This window comes from Aedes albopictus, chromosome 3 (genome assembly GCF_035046485.1).
Source record: "Aedes albopictus strain Foshan chromosome 3, AalbF5, whole genome shotgun sequence".
Lineage (NCBI taxonomy): Eukaryota > Metazoa > Arthropoda > Insecta > Diptera > Culicidae > Aedes > Aedes albopictus.
Window position 1 is genome coordinate 178421409 of NC_085138.1, and position 25908 is coordinate 178447316.

General features: G+C 38.3%; 2 protein-coding genes across 2 annotated transcripts; one reads left to right on the plus strand and one right to left on the minus strand.

The window, feature by feature from the left end:
* Positions 1–809: 809 nt before the first annotated feature.
* On the minus strand, positions 810–7030 carry LOC109403259 (glucose dehydrogenase [FAD, quinone]-like). The gene is made up of 2 exons (XM_019676042.3): positions 2279–7030; positions 810–2213 (listed from the first exon to the last, which is right to left on the minus strand). The coding sequence occupies exons 1-2, from the start codon at positions 3791–3793 to the stop codon at positions 1791–1793; spliced, it is 1938 nt and encodes a 645-aa protein (XP_019531587.3). The 5' UTR covers positions 3794–7030; the 3' UTR covers positions 810–1790.
* Positions 7031–7390: 360 nt separating this feature from the next.
* LOC109403258 (glucose dehydrogenase [FAD, quinone]-like) lies at positions 7391–25886 on the plus strand. Its single transcript, XM_062855454.1, has 2 exons — positions 7391–10452; positions 10854–25886. The coding sequence occupies exons 1-2, from the start codon at positions 10165–10167 to the stop codon at positions 12546–12548; spliced, it is 1983 nt and encodes a 660-aa protein (XP_062711438.1). The 5' UTR covers positions 7391–10164; the 3' UTR covers positions 12549–25886.
* Positions 25887–25908: the final 22 nt, after the last annotated feature.

The window sequence follows — 25908 nt, forward strand, 5'->3', positions numbered from 1 at the left end:
TATATAGAATTATTCCGCTTTTCTTTTAACCTGAACTACAAGCCAACCATTGAGGAATAAATTCAACTGTCGCTTTGAAGATAAGGTTCAGCTGGGGTTAACCCAAAACTAATCAAATGGTTAAGTGCGTATCGTACTTTCGTGCTGCGTGGACTATAAAGTCTTTGCTACCGGAAATTATTTACAGGGAATAGACAAAATAATCGGGACAGGAAAAATGGCCACTTTTTATAGAATGTTCAACTAGCTGTGACTTTTCGTAAAATGCGTAAAAATACATAAATTTTTACAATTAGTTAATCAACTAGTTGTCTATTGGGGGTACAAATTTGGGTTATTCTACATGAAGTTGGTGCGATTTCAGTAAAATGCATAATTTTTTGATAGCCATTTTTGCACTTTAATACTTCAAAGCTGTGAGCTTCGAGGCCGTGCGGTTAGCAGCATCAATCATCTAGGCGTATCGCAAATCTCGGAGTGTGAGTTTTATACTTCAATCGGTAAAAAACTTTTCGTCAAACGAACAAATCATCACTGGACCACTGGGTGTTTTGCATGTTGTTCGTTGTCTAGTGTAAGTAACGGGCTGTCCATAAACCACGTGGTCATTTTTCTGGATATTCTGAAAGATTTTAAACTTGTATGGATCATGGTCTTTGCTCTAAACACGCCCCCCCTTTCCAATGACCACGTGGTATATGGACGACCCTCAATGTGTTCAATCCAACTAGTTGATCAACTAACATGAGCGCTTTTCAGCACTAAATAGGTATGTACTTATTGTTAGATATTACGAATCGTAGCAACCTATGGATTTATATGAACTTGTCATTAGAATGAAAATAAATTAGTCTTTAGTAAACCGTCAATCAGTTCAGTCGAACTTCCTCGAACTTCATCGCTCTGGCAGAGGCGTGTCAAGAGCTTCAATGGCTGCGTAAGTTGCTCAACGACCTGGGCAAAAGCGTGGATCTTCCGATCCGCATACGTGAGGATAACCAAAGCTGCATTCGGCAGGTGGAGAACGAGAAGGTGGATCAGCGGTCGAAGCATGTCGACACAAAATATTGCTTCATCAAGGACCTGAAAAGGAAAAATGTCATTAGTTTGCTGTATTGTCCCACTGAAGACATGTTGGCAGACATGATGACCAAGCCACTAACGAGCGTCAAACTCGGAAAGCTACGTGAAGCTGCAGGAATTGTCGCTATCGATGTCGAGGAGGAGTGTTAGATATTACGAATCGTAGCAACCTATGGATTTATATGAACTTGTCATTAGAATGAAAATAAATTAGTCTTTAGTAAACCGTCAATCAGTTCAGTCGAACTTCCCTACACATCCGAATACCCAATACTTATTGATTGTGTTATTGCGAATGATGATTAATACTCATACCTACCGCAGGTGGAAGTGGTGAAAGTATGTAACAGTTAAAATTTTCTTCGAACTTATCGTGCTATCCATGCTTATGTGGATACTGGCCATTGTACCGTCGTTTCATCTAAACAATTATAATAAATGCAATCGATGAAATCCTAAAATTTCACGGATTCTATGGATTTGAGAACTGGTCGCAATGTTACAAAAATGCGCGATACGAGGCGACTTAGATAACAACAGCAACAAGGAATAATGACTGAAGTAGGCTAAGTTTGGAGTGTCATTGGAGTAACAACTGATTGAACATGAAAAGTGTGTCCTAGGGCTTTGATTAGAAAAATAAATACTAATTTGATTCAAAAACTTATTTTGTAATTCACAGAACGCATAACATTAAAACGAATGCCTTAAAAATACTGATAGTTATACGTATAACACGGCTTCAAGTCCGGTTTGTCTAGCAGTTCTCGTATGTAGTCGGACTTTATCATATCCGAAGCTTTCTCGCCAATCATAATTGTTGGCGCGTTGGTGTTTCCCGACACAAGGGTGGGCATTATTCCCGCATCGACGACTCGCAATCCTGCGATTCCGTGAACCTTGAGACGAGCATCGACGACCGCCATCGGGTCCGACGCGGGACCCATCTTTGTCGTCCCCACTGGGTGATAGATCGTCTGCGAGTAGTGTCGTACGAGACATTCATAGAAGTTATCTCCTTTCCTATCACCGCAGGTGAATCTCTGTTCGGTGTCGTAGATAAATTTGGGGTAAAGCGGAGCGAGGGCTGGTGTTGTAGAAATATTGAGGCAATATTTTAGGCCTTCAATCTGAAAAGGTATATTGATATTCATATTAGATTAGAGATGGATGTACTTCTGCTAATCGTCCTTACCAATGTGTCAATATCATGTCGTACAGCAAAATAATTGGGATGTATCGATATTCTGATGTATGGATCTTTGCTGGCTAATTTCAAGTGTCCTCTGCTTTTCGGTCTCAACAGTAGCGGTAGGCACATGAAAGAGTCGTGAAATACCCACTTTCCAAAGTTTTCGGCATAATACTTGTAGGTGAAAGACGATCCATAAGCTGCCCACGTTCCTCCATCAGAAACATCCGACTGACCAGCCATGAACAGTTGTATATCCGGACGTGTGCTGTTGGGTGCATTGTATTTCGTGTTGATGAATCCCATAATTTCACAAATCGGCATTCCCATCAGTATTCCACTGTTATTGAAAAGGAAATTTTCAATTGATGACTTTGTGATGGAATCAAGCATGTTCACAGAAAGTGATCCTGTGTTGTTTGGGTTTGTTATCAGGAAAACTAGACCTCCAGTGCCTACATGGTCCTGCAAATTCTGACCCACTCCAGGTGAATCGTGAATCACGTCAATTCTATGTCTCTCCAGCTCACTTCGTGGTCCTATACCAGACAGCATCAGTAATTGAGGACTGTTTAGCGAACCAGCCGATAGAATCACTTCCTTTGTCACTAGCACATATCGTCGCCTGTTATCCTTACTAAACATAACTCCGTAGGCTCTCTTGTCATCCGGATCAATTAAAATTTTCTCCACCATGGTGTTCAACGATACATGCAAGTTCTTACGCATGCCAACTGGTCGCAGATATGCTTTGGCAGTGCTGCAACGCAATCCATCGCGGATTGATCCATGAAGTGGTCCAAATACAAGCTGTGAAGGTCCATTCATTTCATCTGCCCACACTGCTCCCATCTGTTTCGCAGCTTCGGCAAAAAACGGATACAGCTTTGTGTTGCTCTTGAACAATTCAACTGTCATTGGTCCCGTCGTTCCATGCCACGGTTTGCTAGCGATTTTTGGATCACGCACATTCTCCATCTTCACAAAATACGGTAAAACATCTTCCCAACTCCAACCAACATTTCCGAAACTTGCCCACTCGTCATAGTCTTCCGGATTGCCCCGAATGTACATCATCGCATTCAGTACCGAAGAGCCACCAAGAACCTTTCCCCGAGGCCACGAACACTGATCGTTCCCCATTGCTTGGCAGAAACTATCGTTGGGTATGGTTTTGAACTTCCAATCGAGTCTAGACTTTTGCAGCACAGGGTACGCATACGGAATTTCAGCTATGTAGGTCTCTTCCGGACCGGCCTCGAGCAGTAACACATCCCAATCGCAAACTTCGGAAAGTCTTGCAGCCACAGCGGCACCGGCACTTCCTCCGCCTATCACTACAAAGTCGTACACGTCGTAGATGAAATCCGCTGGGATGTCTTGAATTCGGTTGTGAAAATCAACAATATCCGGACGTTGTAGCCATATCATGGCATCCATAAGAAGCAATAACAAAACACTGGTTGGACGTGTGTAGGCTATTCTTAGAAGGGTGGCCTGCACTTCGAATGGCCCCATGGTAGATATTTCGTCCGAAAATGACGACGAGCTGTCCGGACAGCGTGACAGTAAATTCCTAACTAGAAGAATACATAACGGACCACAGTATGCAAGCTACGAAGTTGCGCTTCGCGCCGGTGTAGTCATTTGCCGCGTCTGGTAGTTTACGGCGCCGCACTTTTTCAATGAACTTGTAGAGTTTTGCTAACCGCATCATAACAATTGCAATTGACTGAAGGCAGCTATGTGGTGAAGGTGTGTTGTAGTGCTACCCGCTACAGCTGTTCGTAATGGTTCTATGTAACGAAATGTAAGGCTCGGGAAGGATTTGAGTATTCCAGTATATTCCAGTACTAAGTAACCAAGGATTTTTGAGGGATTGAACAAGTGACCTTGCACATAGCAAAAAGCGGTGATCACTAGACCACTGACCCCGCCTAGTAAATACTTAGTGTCTCATATTGCATGAAAACATTCTAGTTTGTTTAAAGATATTATGGTTCTTGTACCAACACGGCCAAGCACATCGCAACACAAAAAAAAGTGCAGTGATGAATGATTATAAATATTATATTTCACAGTCTCATGTTCACAGTGGTTTTACGGTGAAACGCAAACTTTTGGTGATTTGTCATTATGCAATTTGAGGGACCGGGGTGAATCATATCCAAATACCTTAATATGTGTGTTCTCAGAACATTTTATCAAAATATGAGCTGGTAATAATGCATCTTTTGTTTCGCCCATGGTACATTAGAACACATTAAAATAATGTGATGTTTAAGTCGCAATTGAACCACTGTGCAACGGGTCACGGGCCAAAGAAAAAAAGGAACGATACATATACGGTAAGAAAAAACTGCGTGAAAACTTGGAGCTTGGGCGTTTGTTTTCGTCTAGAACTCTTGGACACTACACTTTTACTAGCTCTCTATAAAGCCGAGATATGCAAAAGAATTCGGTTTAGTTCTAGTTTCATTACCACACAATTTGGACGTCCAGTCGTAGTTGTAAATCGCCGGTCGTGATTGCTCAAGTGTAACATCATCTGTAAGTGTCAGATTAATTTTGCTCTATAAGGCGTGTGTGCGGAAAATGCTGATTTTTATGAGGTGGGATGAACCTCATACAGAGTGTGATAGTTAAACGAGTGCAAAGGACGATTTTGTGATCATACGTGACGGAAGCAATTCAAAATTTTGGATAGACTACAGTTAGGCACATGGATAAAGCAGAAGAACGGAGCAAAGTTGTGATGTGATTTTCTAAGCTTCAATATAAATTTGATGTGAGATATGGATTACTCCTGAAACCCTTTTCTCTAGATTATCCAATGAACTGGAGATGATCAACAAGGTACAAATCCTTAAAAGTGTCAAGCAAATATGTCGAATTGGATTACGTGTCATTTTCAGAAAGCTGAAAAAGTGCAATATATCATAAAAAACTGACCTTGGCATGTCAACATAAACGATGAGTGTTATAAATCAAGTGCTCAGTGGATGTTTTTGTTATACTTTCGGCGATGCTCCTGACGAATACCAAGCAGAAACCACATGTGGAAATGTCATAATCTATTGATTTATTTATTGTCGTCAATGAATTCGTAGACCGTTACAATTAGCTACAGTAATATTATACTTGCATTAACCTAATTGCGCCTGACTTCTTGCATAAAAAACTTTTTTAAGCATGTTCCTACTCATAGTTACATCGATTCTATCGCTATGTTCATTACAACAAGACATTATCATGTTTAAAGGCCCATTCAAGGCGTAATTTGTTCGATGACTGTGTTTATATTAAACAAGTTTCTATTCCTTAATGATCGAGTGGGAGCATAAAAGTTTATATTTTCTAGAATTTCCGGAGAGCATACTTTATTTAATATGACATCATTTAAAAATGCAACCATTGCAAACTTTCTTCGTTTTTCAAGGGAACTTAGATCAATCAACGCACATAATATTATTATAGTGATTAACAAAGGTTAGTTTTGAGTCCAGAATAACACCTAATTCTCTAATCTGGTTGCATCGTTCTACATTTTTTTCACCTAGGGTTATTGTTTCAAGGGTTAAATTTGATTTTCTTGTGAATGCAATTGAATTACATTTTTTAACATTAAGTTCTAAAAGATTTTTGTTACACCAGTTAAAAAAATGGTAATTTCATTTTGGAATATACTGATCGCTTAACAACAACGTATTCAACATCGTTCACAAACAAAATAAATAATAATGGACCTAGATGCGAACCTTGTGGAACTCCGGATGATACATTTACTGTTTTAGATAAACTCTCCTCAATTCTTACATTTTGCGTTATTTTTGTTATGTATGACTCAATCCATCTCAGAAGCATAGGATTGAAACCTCTCAACTCTATCAAATGCTTCACTAAAATCTGTATATATAGCTTCAATATAGTTTCCTTTGTCCATTACGTTTAGAGTAAATGTTATAAAATTAAGAAAATTGGTTGTTGTTGATCGTCCTTTCACAAAGCCATGCTGATGACTACAGTCAGGTTTTTTTTACGCGGGGGATACGTACCGCGTAAAAAAAACTCAGTTCAAAATTCGAAAAACCGCGTAAAAAAAGTCTCACCATTTCTCGACGAATCATGCAAAAATAAGACGATGATTTTTTTTTTTATATGGAGTTTTCATTTACGCGGCCGCGTAAATGAAAACCGCGTAAAAAAAGACCTGACTGTAGTTATTAAAGACTTGACCTGAGAAGAAAGGGCATTCTACATAGTTTGGGCTTTTCCCGTTGCAATTCAGTCAATGTTGAACCAATTGATATATTTTTGTACGCTATAAGATACGTTTATCTAGCCATGTACAAGTAAGAATTGAAAATGATTGGCTTGAAATTGACTGAGTTATTGCGGGAAAGTGGCCAACATAGCAGCCACTGCCCAAGTGGTTCGGCAGAAATATCTGGAGCGGTAAAGGATCGGGTTTTAAGCAAGACTGCACTAAACGTATTCAATTCCTGGTTGGAACCTGAAAAATGAATACTTAACGGACTTGGTGACAATAGCCGCACAATTTGTTTTGGCAATATTTATTGAAATCATTACTTGGTTAATTGTTTATTGTGCTTTTTCCCCTGAAGATGGCAAAGAACATTTGTCAAAACGTAGGGACGATTCTTATCAGTTGTCGTTCCAAGGAGTTTTTGAGACTACATAGCCGAAAAATAATAATTTTCGACAATTCGACAGCAATAATTTCTAAAAGGAATGTTTGAAAGAATTCATGCAGTAATTTTTAATACAATTCCAAAAAAAAAAACAGAATTTTCTTTAAAGTTCCATTACATTCTTGTTTAAAGACTCAACTGTTATCCTTTCATTACAGTGAATTGTTTTTATTTTACGTATTTGCATATAGATTTAAAATAATTTCAAACACATTGGCGAAAAAAGCAAAGCAACGCAAAGATAATCGTACACATCGTAGTTACTACTCCGTAATTGACCAGAACAATCGAAGTTACACAGAGAACCATTGAATGGTGCTTGGGACTAGCTACACACTCTCAAAGTGCACAATTCGAGAGGTCAATATTTTAAAATCAATAACGGCGCCGGCCACGTCTTTACGGTCATCGGGAAAGGGACGGAACGGTAGGGTAGATGGCATGGTAGACGGTAGGCTAGAGGGTTAGGGTAGGATGGTAGGGGAGAGGGTAGGGTGAAGAGTAGGGTAGAAGGTATCTTTTGATTTTGTTTTCCTAGTGGAAAATGTTTTTATATTTTTTCAAAAACGATTTATTTTTTTAAAATTTTGTAAGAAATCGTTTATGTTAAAACGAAACACATTTCCCCCAGGAAAAAAAAAAACAAAAGAAACCTTAATCGTTCCTCTAAATGTGTAAGGAAACCGATTTTGAAAATATTGCTTCGTTACTTGATGAAAAATTAAAAACCAAAATGTATTGCTTCGTTACTTGATGAAAAATTAAAAATCAAAATATGGGGAAATGCATACAGTTAAAATCTACATATAAAAATAAATAAAAAATCCTCCTGGGATCCGTTCAGGGTTGGTTTAGAAATTCCTGAATGGATTCTTTGAGGTATTCTCGTCGGCGTTCCTTAGGAAAATTCTTCTGCTAGGATTCCTTCAGAGATTCTCACCGACAAGGAATATGGATTATATAGATTTCTGGCGAGATCCTGGCAATCCTGAGGATTTTTTTAGGTCTTCGTGCCGAAATTCCTGATGGGATTCTTTTAAAACCTGTTCCCGTGTTTTTGTCAGGAATTTCTTCAGTAATTCATTCCGAGATTTCTTCTGTGATTTTCCCAGGGATCCCTGCTCAGCTTCCAGCTGGGATTCCTGTCATGATTCCTCTAAGGATTCCATCAGGTATGCTCAACGTGATTCTTTTAGAAATCATTTCAAGGATTTAAAAAAAATGCTGGAAGGATTATAGAAGGCATTCCTCCAGGGATTACTGCTCTAATTACTTCAGGGACTACTCCTGGTATGCTTTCAAATATTTCTCCCAAAATATAATTAGAAAATCATAGCGGATTTTTTAAGGTATACGGCCGGAATTGCTACTGGTATTCCTTGAAAGATTCTTCCAGGGATTTTTCAGGGATTTCTCCCGGAATTTCTCCAGTAGTTCTTCCCGAGATCTCCTCTGAGCTTCTTTCAGGGATTCCTGTCAAGCTGCCAGCCGAGATTCCTCTTATAATTCTAGCAGATATTCCTCCCAGAATTCTTTTAGGGAATTCTCCGGGGATTGCCTTAGAAATATCTAGGATTCTTTCAAGTATTCTAGTTGGCCTTCCTTCAGGGATTACTGCTGGAATTCCTTCAGAGATGCCTTCCGAGAATTAGTAAAGGATTTATTTGAGGATCATGCTAGGGTTTTTTTCAGAGATTCCTCCTGGTATTCTTTCAAAGATTTCTTCAGGGAATCTTGACGGGATTATTTTAGGTATTCGTGCCAGGATTCCTGATGGGATAATCCTTTATAAAGAATTGTGAGACGCCTTGTGCGGGTTTGCAGAACCATTTAGTGGAAAGATTTTTCCAGTGCACAATTCTTTACAGAAAACTTGTTTATGCTCGTATACCAAAATATATTGCACATATGTGCATATTGTTTCTATGATGCTGCGTTCTTGAATTATGACTTTATAAAGTTAGTGGTGTTCTATTCTAGAAGTATCCGGTAAAATAAACGACTCAGATTAAAAATAATCGTATATCTACTTAAGAGCTTTGTGGAAAATATGAGAATGAGACCCTTCGACCTCAGCAGAACTCCCCAATGTTAGCTTTGTCTTTATTTTGGTTTCGTCGAATGACACCAAATGTCCTATTTTAGTATCCAAAAAAAATGCTAAAATAGGACAATTTTTTTTTTTAATATTTCGAAAACCAGTAGAGGTATCGCAATTTCAAGGTCAAATTTGGCTCAAATGGGTTCTAGAATCAACGATTAAGCTTAGAAAAGTTATGTTCGAAAATGTTATTTGAAATGTTTTTTATTGAATATTGGCCCCAGCATTCCATAAATTCCAATCGAACCCTGAATATCGAAAGAAAGCGCCATTTTTCAGCTTTCAGCTCACTTATTTCGACCAGTACATCTCTTCTCACTTGGGAAATCATATCACGTAGAGATTTTGCAAAATAAGTCCTATCCTACTGCTACACGATATACACATACAAAATGATCAGTGGCAGAGGAAACTCTCAGTTAATAACTGTGGAAGTGCCCTGCTCATAGAACACTAAGCTGACTAAACAGAAACTTGTTAATCAATTAGTCTCAAGGTAACCTGTGGAGCGGACCTGGTGTGATGGTTAAAGCACGTGACTATCACGCCGAGGACCTGGGATCGAATCCCATTCCCTACATACTCACAATGAAAATGTGAGTTCTTCCTTCGGAAGGGAAGTAAGGCGTGGGTCCCGAGATGAACTAGCCAATGGCTAAAAATCTCGTTAATACATATGAAAAAAGGTAACTAATTCATCAACTTTTTAGTGCATGAAGAAAATCTTTTTTTTATTTTGTGGTTTTGAAAATTCAAGGGTTATCTTCGTCATATTTTCACCTTGATTATTCGATTCCCTAACCTCAACGCTAGCTGATCAACAAGTGCAAGTTCTTGATTTTTTATAACAAATTATTCCAATTTGATTTCCATCTTAAATTTTCATAAATCGCAAGTTTTAGGGTCGTTGAACAGGTAAAAAGTGAGGTTACGAGATGTCACTGATTGTAATGTATTTTAGAATTTTGAAAAAATGGGAACGATTTTATCGACGGTTGCAGAAATTAGCTATAGATTGAATCATTTTCTCTCTTCTATTACAGCGTTGAGAAGCCTCTCCAGTCTTTTACTCCAGGATGGAGGCACTAAACAGCCAGTGCACGGCGCAAAGCATCGGCCCGGCGAATCAGCTGTTCGCCATGCTGATCCAAACGATTGCGGCAGCCCAGTGTAGCATTTCTCCGCCGGAAATGTGGCCGAAGGATTACGCTCCCATTGCGTTGAGTGCAGGTCTTCAAGAGTACGATTTCATTATCGTTGGGGCTGGATCGGCTGGAGCCATATTGGCGAATAGGCTATCGGAAAACCCGGATTGGAAAATTCTGCTGTTGGAAGCCGGAGGAGATCCACCGATTGAATCCGAGGTATGAGCTATGTTTGGTTTGGAGTGCTCGAGGCACTACTGGTTGGACTTATTTTATAAAACATTCATTTGTTTCATGCTTTGTATTACTAACTTGGTTTCATTTAACATATATGGCGGAGATAGATCTCATATGGGTTACGTTTGAAAACTAGAAGACGAAAAAATTCTCAAATTATAAGAAAACTAAACATAAAGGGATGCCAAGTGACATTCACAAGAAATAATCATCAAAAAAAAAAAACAGTCCAATGGACACGTACCGTTCACCCAACTAAATTAGAATAAATCATTACACTTACTAAAACAATTTGAAGTAACATCATATGGACATGCTTTGAACACAACTTCTAATAGAATGTTTGATCCCTAACTCCAAAAAAAAACACCCTCTCGTTGTAGATTGTCGTCCTGCAGAACAGTATGGTACGGTCCAGAGTGGATTGGCAATACTTCACGGAGCGGGCGACCGATTCTAGCCTCAGCACCGTGAACGGAACCTATTGGCCGAGAGGAAAAATGTTGGGCGGATGCAGCGCCATAAATGGGATGATGTACGTTCGAGGAAACCGGGATGATTACGACGAGTGGGAACGATTCGGCAATCCAGGATGGGGATGGAAGGATGTTTTGCCGTACTTTATCAAATCGGAAAATAACGCAAATCCAGAAATTGTCAACAGCAATGGAGGAATGTTTCACGGCACGGGAGGATATCAAAGCGTAGCGTTCTACGGCGATACAAATGTGTACAGGGAAATAGTGAGAAGGGCAACTATAGAGGCTGGATACAAACAGTTAGTCGACATCAATGCAGAGGAGCATATTGGTTATGGTCGAGCTCAGCGGATTGTTGAGGGAGCTGCCCGTTGTAGTACCGCCAAGGCATTTCTAAATCCAATTCAAAATCGTCCAAACCTACACATAATCAAAAACGCGTATGTTGTATCACTTTACTATGAATACGGAACTGTAGTGCGAGGAGTTAACATGGTCATAGACAATCAGCACTGTTTAACAGCAATAGCATCGAAAGAAGTAATCGTGTCAGCTGGAGCGGTTAACACTCCTCAACTCCTGATGCTATCTGGCATTGGTAGGCGTGAGGATCTAGAACCACTTGGTATACCTGTGAGAGCGGAATTGAGTGTTGGTGAAAACTTACAAGATCATGCGTTTGTGCCAATATTTTATGGATTAGGAACATCTGTCATGGATATAACGGAAATTAGACGCGAAGCTCTGATTAACTTGTTTGATTTCACACTTCGCAATCGGAGCACTTACATCTTCGATAAATTGAGTGACTTCATGGGATTCGTCAACACAAAAGACAGGAATGCACTATTTCCCGATATTCAATTCATGAACTTGTTAATGCCGAAGGAGGACTTTGAATCGTTAGAATTTTACTCCGGAATGGGTTTCAACGACAGAGTATTGAACTCAATAAGAACACATATTCAAGAGCAAGATATGATCGTCCCATGGATAATAAGCATTGATCCTAAATCTCGCGGTCGTATCCGTCTTAAATCAGCAAACCCCTTTGATCATCCATCGATTACAACCGGATACCTTAGCGATAGAGAGGACTTGAACTCTCTTCGTGAAGGCATAAGAATGCAGCAAGCATTATTCAGTACAGAGGTTTTCCAAAAACTGCAAGCTCGTCCATTGAGAATCGACATTCCGGAGTGTGACGTACTGCTGTATGATTCGGATGATTTCTGGGAATGTTACATACGGCACATGACTACCACTTTGTATCATCCTGCGGGAACGGCAAAAATGGGACCATGGAATGATCCGACGGCGGTGGTCGATTCAGATTTGAAAGTGTATGGAGTCGAACGCTTGCGAGTTATTGATGCAAGTATAATGCCTAACGTAATAAGTGGAAATACACATGCTCCTACCATGATGATTGCAGAAAAGGCCTCGGATGTGATAAAGCAAGCACACTTTTTCAGTAAGGATTCATACACTGTGGTGGATGGTGGAGTGTTTTCTCGACTTGATCACCAGATCACGGAGCCACCATTGCCACAATTCCTCGACTGTTTTCCAACCAATATAGTTGAGTTGAAGAAGTAAACCAGGTAATTATTTTATAGTGAAAAATATGCTGCTTTTTTAGTTTCGTTTCATTAGTTTGTAGAATGTTTACAGGATAGTGACTTGTTTTTTATAAAAACGAATAGAATTTCTACTTATGTAATACAGTATCGCTCATTTATTCATAAGAAACATGTTTGTTTAGGACAACGTTTCAAAACAGTTTCAAATCCACCCAAATAATCGACAATTGTAATAAGCCGAAACTGTTACTTACGTATCACAAATAATCACAATTTGGGGTTCAACTAATATATACATCAATAATCAATTATTCATATCATTGGAATTTGTTAATTGAACCAATTTAGAATAATAATAAGTTGTTTGTTTTTGCGGAAGATAAAAGGCAAAGCTGTAAGAGAAATAATAAAGGATATCTACACCAAAAACTTGTTTGATTCAGTGTATAGTTACGGAATTATAAGCTTAAGTTCTTCTGAAGATTAGCATAGCTGCATGGCTTCCGATTCAATATACAGAGTAAAGTGCGGCAAGAGTTGCTTTTGAAGTTTTTGAGCTCAATTCAAATTATTTCTTTCGGGTTTCAAGGTTGTTCGAAGCCTTTTTGAATTAGAGACTTTCACTCCAAAAATTGTGAAAATTGATTAATATTTCGAAAAGGTTTGATCAAATATTGGTATTTAATCAAAACATTGTAATTGGCGATGGTACTTTCAGCACATGGATTGGAATTGTAATGAATTCAAATTCAGTCTTTTATTTTGAGGATAATTCGATCAAAGTTATAGAAATTTGCCGTTCTATATGAATTTGGTGAAAAACTACTATTTTTTGATTCTACGTAGTTTATGGACAGCACCTAAAACAAACACAACTCAAAGTGCTTCCCAGATTTTTTTTCTGTTGGAGACATTTTTTTTACGCATTGCATTGGGCGACATCCATTCTCAAGCTAAGTATCCAATCGTTTGCCTGGAGTGGAGAGAGAGCGTTAACTGTGACAAGGTTAAAAATAGAAGCAATTGTATGTATTCAAATATAGACTACCATGGAAGCTTCACCGGAAAGTGGTTGTGTTGTATGGATCTGTTCCATGATTTTTTGTACTTTGACATGCAGTCATTCTGACGCATACTGATCAATGCAGTATGAATTTCTCTAATATAACTGATTTTCTAAAACTGGCAAAAAACGGCAGGCAGGTTGTTGTTGAAAGTATCAGAGTTCGTTATGTTACGGCATGGTTCTATGCAAGATTTTATGTCTTTTAGCAATAGAACATTCGTTGACTTCCTTTTGCATAGAAATGTTCGTGCCAGTCATGCGATATACAAACGCAAAACTGTCATTGGCAAGGATAGTTCTCCAGTCAATAACTATCATAGTTCATTTTAAGCCAAGTACCACGTTCCGTCTAAAACGTTACACCAAGAAGCAGAAGAAAAATAACTGGATGGTTTTTATTATTCTGAACTAAAACATTCATGAATATTTAGGGTGTTCAGACGAAAACAGTATGATGATAACCCATTGGATTTGTGAGTTTTTAATAAGATTCAAATCAATTCATCAGTGCTTTCATAATAAGAATAATCCCTTTATGCTTGCCAGGTGAACGAAACTAAACGTTTTCATTGCTTCCTGGAACATTCCTGGGCAGAGTTCAAGTATTGACGATCAAAATGTGATATTGGTTTGTTTGAGATAAGAGGTAAAAGTACTGAAAATAATAGCAAAAATTTGTTCTTGAACCAGCTAACCAGCTATTGGTAAAATATGATATTTGAAGATCAATCAAATAGTTCACTGCTATTGGTTACATCTTACCAAGAGCTAAATGTGCTATGATGATGATGTTCCAGGAGTAAAATTGAGATATTATTTTCAGTACTTTTACCTCTTATCTCAAACAAACAAATATCGCTTTTTGTTCTCCATATAAAAATATGCTATTATTGAGCTTTTTCCTCTGCTCGGGTTGCTACTATAAATAGCAACAGTAGCAGCAGCAGCTAGAGATACAACCAACGAACTTCACATCATCTAGTCTAGGTCTAGATGCTCCGTATTAGCTTTATCACCACGCTATTGCTGCGCCCAGTATATAAAGTGTCGATTTTCTCTAATCACCAAACCAGTCCAACATGATGTAGGATAAGAATGCAATACGTGGACTTCACCGGTTGACTACACGTTCTGACGATAAACTTTGTCCAAGATAACACAATCATTTGCCGCGGCGACTGGAACTGCCTCCCCCTGACCGGTGTCCGCCGTTTTGCTGAATGAACCTAATCGTAACCCTTTTTAAATTGATTTGATAATGATTTGGTTTTATTTTATTTCAATTTATTAAATCATAATTATCAGCTATCAATTTTTCGTCAAACTCACAGAACTATAATTGTCCGGCGTCTCACGCTGCACGCAAACTCATCATCGCATGCATCGGTTTGTTTGGCCTTATTCTGATTCATGAATCACGAGATGGACACAGCACAGCACACTTTGGGGTGTGATTGTAATGCTAAACACAGCTCGCTTCACAGTGGCTCTGCAGCACATATATGTTACCTTTTTCCTGCAATTGGGACAGAACTCAAAAAATGAAAAATTTCATAATAAGCTTTTGAAAATTAAGAATTTTAAAGCACCTCTTACAAGTTCAATTATTTAACAAAATAAACGAAATTTAGTTGTGTGAGATGAGTTTACATACACAGATAAACATAATGAGATTTACACGTCATGTAAACTTCATTTCAATCATGTAACCTTAGTGTTATGATGGTTTACATGATATATCATGTAAATTTGTGTTATATGTTATGTAAACACTCAGAGTCATGCTGAATGACATGACATATAATGGAAGTTTACATGATATTTTATGACTTTTACATGATATGTCATGTAAACTTTTGTGATATCCCACGCTCCAATTATGTGCATCATATGTCACAGAACTTTACACTCTTTTTTCGATATGTGTAGCTTTTCACCATTTGCATCAATGATTCGCTGCAAAACGGTAAGTCAATAAGGATAGCGTCCAACATAGCTCTGGTCCGCACAAATCCCTACCTTATGCTTCCACGTGCCAATCGATGACAAAGGCCGCCAGCTAAGAGTTGTGTGCTTAGTTGGTAGTGTAGCATGCGCACTGTTGTCCTTCTGACTTCAGCTAGATTGAAGATAACGTACCGAGCGTTTGTTCACCAAGGAGGTGCGGCTCAAACAGCGTCTGTTCTGACACCGAGTGGCTGATTATGAAATGCTCCTCCACCGGAAGCTATACCTAAGGTGGCAGCCCCACCACTGTGGATAGGGGATTTTAGGATAACAACCTACAGTTCCCGAATTCCAAAAACCGTTATAAAAACCGAAAATGAAAGATTATGATCTGATTCAACGGCAACGACTTTTAGCGCGAAACAACGGACAAAAATTAGAACTTAGAATGTAATAACCCTAGCTCAGCAGGGTAAATTGGCACAACTAGCATATGCAGCTTGAGATTCTAGGACTCAGCGAAGTCCGTTGAAGAACACAGATTGGCATCGGGTCAAATTCTGCTACAGTGGTAGACACTCGTTTATCGGAGGAATATTTTTTCTATTTTTTTCGCAACTGTAACAATTTTATTTTCTTTTTTTAATTTTGTGAGGATCTTCTTGGTACAATAAATTATTTATTTTATGGCCGTAAAATACAAGAAAAAAAGAAAATTTGCCTAGACATTCGTTTAGCCGAATTGTACATTTTTTAGAATTCAATAAAAACTATCAAACTTCGAATAATATTCAACTCAATCATTTTGTATGGTGACCTGCACTATAGATCAACTTGTAAATCATGAATTTAATCATTTTCAGAATTAATATTAATTTTACATACATCTCATATAAGTAAGTTATAATATTGAAAATGTTTCCAAATTGAGATTTGTTGTGATTATTTTCATCGGAAGTGTTTTAAAAGATTCCAATGAAAGTATCACGACGAGTGCAGGTTGAAAAACTACGAAAAACAAAGTTTTTAACAGAAAAAATTGCCTCAAGTAAAAAAAAAAATCACGTATTTAAGTATTGTTTTGATAAAATATGATAGTTCAACTTGCATTAACCACAGCATTTACTACTATTACGTCTTCTAATAGCTCCCAATAGCTGATTGACTGTATTCTGGCTGAAATAACATACATTGGACGCTCCACATTTTGAGAAATGGCACCCAAAATATTCAAATTTCTAGCATGAACTACTTGTTTCATAATTTAGACGTTCTTCTCAAATAAATCATGTTAAACATGAATGTGGTTCAAATCTAAGACTTATTTATTATATGGGTTTTCAGATTGAATGAAATAAACCAATGTTTTGACCATGTCATGCATTTTCGTATAAACATCTTCTATAAAATAAACAGGGTTCAAAAATCCCGACTCTTCTTGCAGTTCTTTCACTTGGCAGTCTTCTAATTCATTTAGTAATGCTGATTTTATACAGTCATATTTCAGAGGCACTAGGATACGTCTTTATTACTACACAGAACTTTTTCATTCACCTCGGCTAAACGAATTTTTCATTCACCTCGGCTAAACGAATTTCTAGGCAAAAAATGACATTTGAAGGGTTTTTACCCGACTACAAATTACAAATTTGTAACAAGCTGTATTATTTTGTTACAATAAATTTTTATAACAAGGGTTGTTATAAAACATGTACCATTAGTAGTTAAAATAACAAAAAATCTAACAAAGTTCCCACAAGAAAAGAACAAAATTGTAATAACTTTTGTTATGATCATAACAAAAATATTACAAAACTTGTTCCATGAAATATGATAGAATTTAAAAAAATTATAACAAATTGTGTTATAATTCCTTGGCAACCTTTTAGGGTAAACACTAATTTTTTTACTCATTTTTGGGTAAATATTTTTAAGTGTGTTATTCTATTTTTAGAAAATGTAGGTAACATAAAAAAATAGTTTCCAGTACGTTTTAAAATTTTTGAATCTGAACGGGATTTGAACCAAGACACCTACCATCGGTAGCAATCTGACGCCTTTGCCAATAAGACCATCACAACACTTGAAGAGGATGGTGATAGAAGCTTTACTGGTTCTACGTATTTCTAGATTCCTAATTCAAATCCTTGTTTGTCAGACGCACACGAGCGGGACAGTATGACGTCACATTGAGCTCGTTGACGTATAATAGACATGATTTGTCGTTAGTGATTTTGTTTTAATCTATCACAATTATATCATATGCAGATATGATAACAGCTGTAGATATAATTTAGTTATATTCCACATTTTTTTATTTTAAGTAATGTAATGGAATCTATCACATAAGGGGTCATCCATTAACTTTATCGTCACTTTTTGAGGAGGCAGGGAGGGTTGAAAATTTCCAATTTTATCGTGACGAACTTAATAGGTGCTCCCTAAGATCGAAGCAAAATAGGTAGAAAAAACAAATTCCATGTTATAATGATTTAGTTCCACTTTTGCCTTGTTCATTAGCATTTACTACCTGGTATACTTTTGGCGAAATTAGAACAGCAGTGCTGTTTTGGTATTTATTGTAATCGATCTAATGTTTTCGCGTGTAAAGATACGTCATTTGTGTAAAATTCAACTCAAAAGTATTGGAAGGCCTACAAAACGTACTTCCATGTAACGAAAACATTGTTCGTCCGGTCGCAAGTTGCAGCACATGCAATATCCGTCGTTTTAGATGGGATGACTTTGGGTATTATCGATTGGATTGTTCTATTCGTCTCGAGGGTTTTATCGGTCAAATTGCCTGAAACATCCCTCTCAACCAGTTTCAGATTTTCGATATCGATGGATATCGATTTGTATAGAATCGATGGCGAACACTATCGTCAGATAAAGCATTATAAAGGAAATCCGAATCTGGTTGATATGGATGCTCACGCAGAAATGACGCTTGTTTAAATCAATAAAACGCATGATTGATTTACAAACTGAGAATTCACTTATTCCAAAGTTGTACTTTTTTTTGTTCTTACTTAGTGTTTATCGATAAAAACAATAACCCATTATCATCATTTCACGTTAGAAACTTCAATCGTTTCTACAAAATGAAGTTCAAATCTTCCTATAACTTTCGAACTGTTCGTCCAATCAATTGAGTGATTGTTTTTGGGATAGGGAGCGCCGGGAGCGGGATTGTTTTTGGGATAGGGGGCACCGGTTTTGGCCAGTCTAAGGGAAACAATTTTTTTTAATAACTAATAATCCTATGAAAACTACCAATGTGTCAAATGAAAGCTTTCGATCTATACTTTATGAAAAATACAGAAATCAAGCTAATACTTGATTTTTGTATTAAAAGTGGCACTGGCCAAAATAGAATCATTGCCGCAGTTTTGGCCATATTTACAACTTTGGTTCCTATTTTGGCCAATCACGTGTATTTCTTATGGGAGTGGTCAAAATAGAAGCACCCTGGCAAAAATACAAATGGGAGCTGATTTAAAAAAAAAAAAATCTTCCAGTTTTTAATCAAAATGTATGGTTTTCACAGCCGTAATCATCACATTATATAAGAATCTACTAGTAAAAAATATATTTATGTCGGTTGAGATAGTAACAGGCTGAATACCGCACTATGGCCAAACAAAACTCCAGGATGGCCAAAACTGAAGCTTCTATCCTATATAAATGTGTTAGAAATAACATAATGTTGTTGAGTTGATGGAGCATCGAATAACTTATGAAAATAGCGCATCTCTTACATATTAAGAGACTCATGAAGTTAATATCCGAGTATCTCGGAAACGGTTACTTTCAGAAAGGTTATTACAGTAGACGTTCGATCAGTGCAAGCGGTTTAACTGCAATGCTTTATGTGCAAGCACCTCCAAATGTCAAAATAGTGCGCCATGTTAGCCCAAATGATCAGACGGATGAAGTTCACGTTAATTTAACGTCAGTTGATGGTTTGTTGATACTGTCAGGCGTTCCAGTTATCGGATTTTTGTTCGCTAAGTGAAACGTGAACATGTTGCAGTTATCGAACGTCTACTGTATCTTAGATATCCTACTAAAATTTGAAAACGGTCTGATAAAAAGTTCCAAGCCTTTTTTCACGTTGTTACCCGACTATCTAGAAGAATACGAAACTGAGGTTAACAGAGAAGAAAGAAAAGCTAATGATCTGATGAAGGGGAAGATTGTCAATGTTTACTTATTTTGTTTCACACCAGACAAGACTTAACAATTGTGCCACAAAACTAACCCAACATCATCTAGATTCCAGAAAATACTGTGCTGTTGTGTCAACAGGTTCTTCGCCACAGCTTCCAGCAGAAAGTATGTTCTTTAAAATGCTACAAAGCACTGCTGGTTTGGGAAGAATTTGGCAGATTATAACTAAATGATAACTCTGTTGCGTTTTTTTTTAAAAGGAATATGATGCCGTCCCCAAATTACGCGTAGCTCAAGGGAGAGGGAAAAGTACAACCGAAGGTTACGGTTCATACACAAATTTTAGGACTTTTCTACAAAAAAGCGTTACGGAAGAGGGGAGGTTGATAAAACATGACGATTTTAGCGTTGCGTTTTAAATTAATGCTATAAGTTTTGTTTTATGGCTTTTGACTCGAGTGGTCAGTATTACAAAAATGATCAAACTATTTCACGTCAATATAAAAAACCTAACGCATTTTAAAATTATTTTGTTACAAAAAATGTAGCAAATACTACAATAAATGTGTTACGATATTTTGTTATAGGCAATTATTTTGATATGCATAATGTAATAAATTCTGGTATATATCTGTTTGAATAAATAATACAAGTTTTGTTTTTAAAATAAATAACAAATTTTGTTATAATTTCCTTATGGTTATTCACATATACGAATCCTTCCAACAAAATTATATCAAATTATGTTATTTCTAACAACGGTTGTAATAATTTTGTTATAATCTTGTTAGGAGCTTCTGGTCGGGATACCCTCGTTTTTGTTTCAGTGTATATGTTAGTGTGATGTATCACCTTTTCATAAAACAGTACTAGATAGTAATAAATACTATCACTGCCATAAAAAAAAGTTTTATCATAAAATCTTCTGTTTTTGTGGCTATATCGGTCTCTTTCTACTCATAGTATAAGGGAGTAGAGATCAAAGTGGATAATGAAATGATAGATATGATAGAATTCGCTAGGTAGCGAACAAGTGTGAAATTTTTTATAGAAGGTGAAATTAGGCAAGTAGGCCTGAAACTTTTGCCAGTCTTGGTAAGGTGGTATGAAAACTACCAACCAAGCCGATCTGTTTAAAAGCACAGGTCGCACGGCAGAAGTTTCACGCATTCGATGTATTCGTTCAATACATGGCCTACTTGCCTAATTTCACCTTCTATAAAAAATTTCACACTTGTTCGCTACCTAGCGAATTCTATCATATCTATCATTTCATTATCCACTTTGATCTCTACTCCCTTATACTATGAGTAGAAAGAGACCGATATAGCCACAAAATCATCAAGTTATTAATAGAATACGGTCGATAAATCAGCATATGATATGAAAAGTTTGGCTCAAAAAGAAAAGTGTTCTATCCTATAAGATCGAAAAAGCTAATAGGAAGAACACGCCGCGATATAGGCATACCCCTATGAACGGAGTGCGAATTCCGAAAAAGCTACCGATCGATAGAATTTGTGATGAAAACAGAACAATACATTAGGCAGTCGGGTGCCTGAAACTTTTGCCAGTCTTGGTAAGGTGGTATGAAAACTACCAACCAAGCCGATCTGTTTAAAAGCACAGGTCGCACGGCAGAAGTTTCACGCATTCGATGTATTCGTTCAATACATGGCCTACTTGCCTAATTTCACCTTCTATAAAAATTTTCACACTTGTTCGCTACCTAGCGAATTCTATCATATCTATCATTTCATTATCCACTTTGATCTCTACTCCCTTATACTATGAGTAGAAAGAGACCGATATAGCCACAAAATCATCAAGTTATTAATAGAATACGGTCGATAAATCAGCATATGATATGAAAATCTTCTGTATGAGTTTCCTGACCCTTTTTTGAAAATTTTTGGGCCTCGGCTAAACGAATGTCTATCACTGTATACTCTGGCCTACGAGGCGAACACGTCACCGTGGAGTTGATTTCTTGCTCAGCGATCACGCCCACGCTGCGCTCATCAAGTGGGAACCTATTACCGAGATGCGCATTGCGAGGATCGACAGGAGGAGAAAATCGGGCGGTTCAACACACGCCGACTGGAAGATGCTGCGCTGTAAAGGTCCTTCGTCGTGGAGCTGTAGAACCGTGCTGCGGATAATCCTGAATGTGGAAGCGTAGAGATCAATGGAGTGCCATAAATAACGCCAACATCGCCACTGGTGAGGAAAATTGGGTGAGATATGCACCCGAAGAAAGCAGTGGAACACAGATGACATCTGGAAGAAGATAGAGGAGCGAAGGAACACCAAAGCCGCGATGTACAGTATGCGGCAGGAAAAAATGCGAAAGTGTTGTTCAACTTCAAACCTCGTTTTCGTCCATTTGACGTTAACCAATCTATGATTCAACGTTCTATGTTCTCTAATAGGCTAGTTTTCTGAAAAGTTAATTAAAAATTTTCCCATTTTGGTCACAAACCTTTACAGGGCGGCGCCTGAAGCTGAAGACAACCAGAATTTTCAAACCGCAGAAAAGTACACAGGTCGCTAAATTTCGTATCTGTTAAGCAAAATTTTGAAATGTCTCTAAATACAATATCATCAAATATATGTACTTATTTCATCCAGTATGTGAAACTACATGGCTCTGGATCAGTGTGGGCTGGTTGTTCATCGAATTTAAGATAATTTTTACTGTTATAGTCATTTTGTTTAATGACCATTGGGCGCGCAGTTTATTGATACCCGCTTATTGGGCTTACATTATCACATGTTAAACATCAAATATGTTCATTTTTATTTTGCAGGGCTACAATTTAGACATTGAGTAATACACTGTCATGAAAAATGTCATATATATCTCCCATATTTGGCGTGTGATAGTGCCTTGAACTTTTCGCATTTTTCCTGCCGCACCCTGTAACGAGCGAAAACACGAGGAGCCAAAACCTAAGTCCACCAGCACTATTCGGCTCTCGAGAAAGAAGTGATGCGCTCATGTACTGCCTATGATCGCATATCAGTCCCATATTTTCTGGGTTTCCTATTCATATGGGACAGTTATGCGATCATAGGCAGTGTAGGTGGGACAAAAAAGCGTGGGCGGACTCCCTAGCCAACGAAGGTGAGAAAGACACAAACATCGTCTCATCTACGATGTCTCACGTTACCCAAGCAACCAAAAGTTCGGATAAAATAGCATGTTTGGGCTTAATCAGCTAATCGAAGGATGATGAATAGCATTCTATTCAGCTCACTTTTTAAGTAATTAACCGAACTTGAGTTCACAAAAAGTACACTTGTGTCGCTGAAAGGAACGCTATTCAGCTTAAATATAAGCTTCGAAAATTGAAAAAAAAAAATAAGCGCATTTATTATTATGTCCTCAAAAGTAATTTATTATTATGAGACATTGGTACATGTGTAATCCAAATTGACTAATACCTTGAAATAATTTTTAATGTTTTTTACTTACTGAGAATTGAACTCGGGTTCTCCTCGTTGAAAGGCGGCACCTAACCACTACTCCATGTATATGTTGTTAGGCACTGCGGGATTTTAGTCAATGTGCTGATATCATTTAGTAGAGCTCAATCAGGTTCGCGTGTGAACTTTCTCTGAACCTCAAGCCGAAGGTTCGAAAGAAGTTTACGTGGAACTTCTTGTGAACTTACATAGTTTGACATTTTCAGTCTGTTTTGGTTCGTATTTGAAACAAGTGCAAAGCAATAAATTAGTGCCAGTGCCAATCATTCAGAAAAGTTTATAAGTTTTCGGTGACGACGATCGCGCCGATTACCGGCGCGCTGGTGCGACAAGTGAGACGGGGTTGAAACATCCAGCAAAGCTGGAAGACTTTTACCCGCAGTCGAAAAAACTCCGGTGGAATCCTGGGCAGAACAGTTTTCCGCTGCGGGGGCAGCCTTTGAGCCACACAATACGGGTGCTTTGAGTTGATTACAAGTAAGTATGTTGAAATATTATAGTGAAACAAAGTGTACTTGTGAAATTAACACAAGCTGTGGATGCTGCGATTTCCGAGTGATTTAATTGAATGAGAACTTCTCCCCGGCCCCGCTGTCGCCGAAGTTCAAATGAAGTTCACTTTTGGTATGGTTAATATTTATCCGAATTTTGAGTAGTAAGTTCAAAACAAATCCGAAACAAGTTCGGAACGGAACATTTCAAGTTGTTGTAATATGTCCAAATGAACTATATTTGAGTTTTAAAGGCACAACAAAGTTCAACATGAGTTCGGTTAATATTTGATTGAACTCGGTTTTAAAGTTCAACATAAGTTCTTTCTGAACCTTTTTTCGACTTTAATGTCGTTTTGAAGAGATGAGTTCATGCTATGCTCATGCTCATAATGTCGTTTTGAAGAGATGTCAAAATCTTGTACATGTACTTCCAAGTTCATAACTAATACATATGGAACTTTTTGGAGATTTAAGTTCAACGAAACTTGAATTGAACCCAACTTAAACTTCTGAGTTCGTTCTTCAAGTGATATCCGAACTTTTGGTTGCTTGGGTACCTTAGCGAAACCAGACACATCTGAACAGATATTGACCGATTCGGCTGATCAGCAGAAACGCTGGCGCTGGTTCGAGCACTTTGCAAACCTTTTTAAAATATCGACCACGCCACCAATACCTCCACATGATCCGCCAAGGGTTCGACGCATTACCCGTATCAGGTATCACAGCCATCCGTAGCATGAAATCGAACAGAGCCTCGGGGTCGATCGCATATCAGCCGAGATGCTCAAAGCTGACCCCGTAACATTTTCGGTCACCTGGATGCAAGGCGTCTTAGTAAAAGTGCCCAAAAGGGGTGACCTGACTGCATATATGATGATTGGCGGGGTGTCATGTTGCTGTGCATCGTTCTCGAAGTCCTCTGCAAAGTGATCCTTAACCGGGTACAGGAGATGATTGACGCAACTCTCCGGCGGCAGCAGGCAGGATTCCGTGCCGGACGATCCTGTGTGGACCAAATTGTCACGTTCCGAATAATCTTGGAGCAAATCAGTGAACTCCAAGGTGTTCATTGATTATGAAAAAGCTGTCGACCGTCTCAATCTCGAAAACATGTGGGAGAGCTCTCAGGTTCAAGGGAGTCCCTGAGAAAATCATCGGCCTCATTGAAGCACAGTACAGGGTATTTTCGTGCAGAGTACTGCACAACGGTGTCTTATCCGATCCCATCCGGGTCGCTGCTGGCGTGAGGTAAGGATGTATACTATCACCGCTACTGTTTCTCATCGTAATCGACGAGTATTTACAATTGATCATGAATCAAATAGTGGGTTGCTCTGGCAGCCCATTATGATGGAGCACCTAAATTACTTCTAACTAATCGATGACATTGCTCTCCTAGCTCAACGGCGCTCTGATATGCAGAATAAGCTCGATGATCTTGCCAATCGCTCCTGAGCGGCGGGTCTTACCATCAACGTCAACAAGAGCAAATCGTTGGATGTAAACAAGGTCAGCCCTTCCAGCTTTATGGTAGCTGAGCAATCAAAGGGGAATGTTGAAAGCTTCCAATATCTTGGTAGCCAAATGGCGGTCGACGGTGGCACCAAGATCGACATAGTTGCACGGATCAAGTATGTGAGGACTGCTTTTGCGAGTTTAAGAAATGTATGGAAAAACAGTCAGATTAGTCAACGCACCAAAATCCGAATTTTCAACTCGCACGTGAAATCTGTGCTGCTGTAGTCGAGTAAAACTTGATGTGTATCAGTGGAGAACACTCAACGGCTGCAGGTCTTCATCAATAGATGCGTGGGGTATATAAATCGTGTATGGTGGCCTCACAATTTGGGTCTTCAACGTGGAGCTCCATCGTCGATGTCATCAAAAGCTGATAGTGACATAAATTCGAGAGCGAAAGTGGAGGTGGGTCGGCCACACTCTACGCAGGGGCTCATGGCGGCGCAGCCTCAACAACGAAATAAAGAAAGTCGACAGAAATTTGACCAGGTTACAGATCAAGGAGATGGCGGGCAATCACCCAGGATGGAGATCTTTTAACTCGACCCTCTGTCCAACCATCAATTGCCAAATTGTTATTTTACATATGGACAGTAAATATAGCCGATGGTGGATAGATGTTACCATCACCTGTGCGAATTCGAAGCCTCAGCTCGTTGCCCAGTTAGTTTTAGAGAGATTCTCGT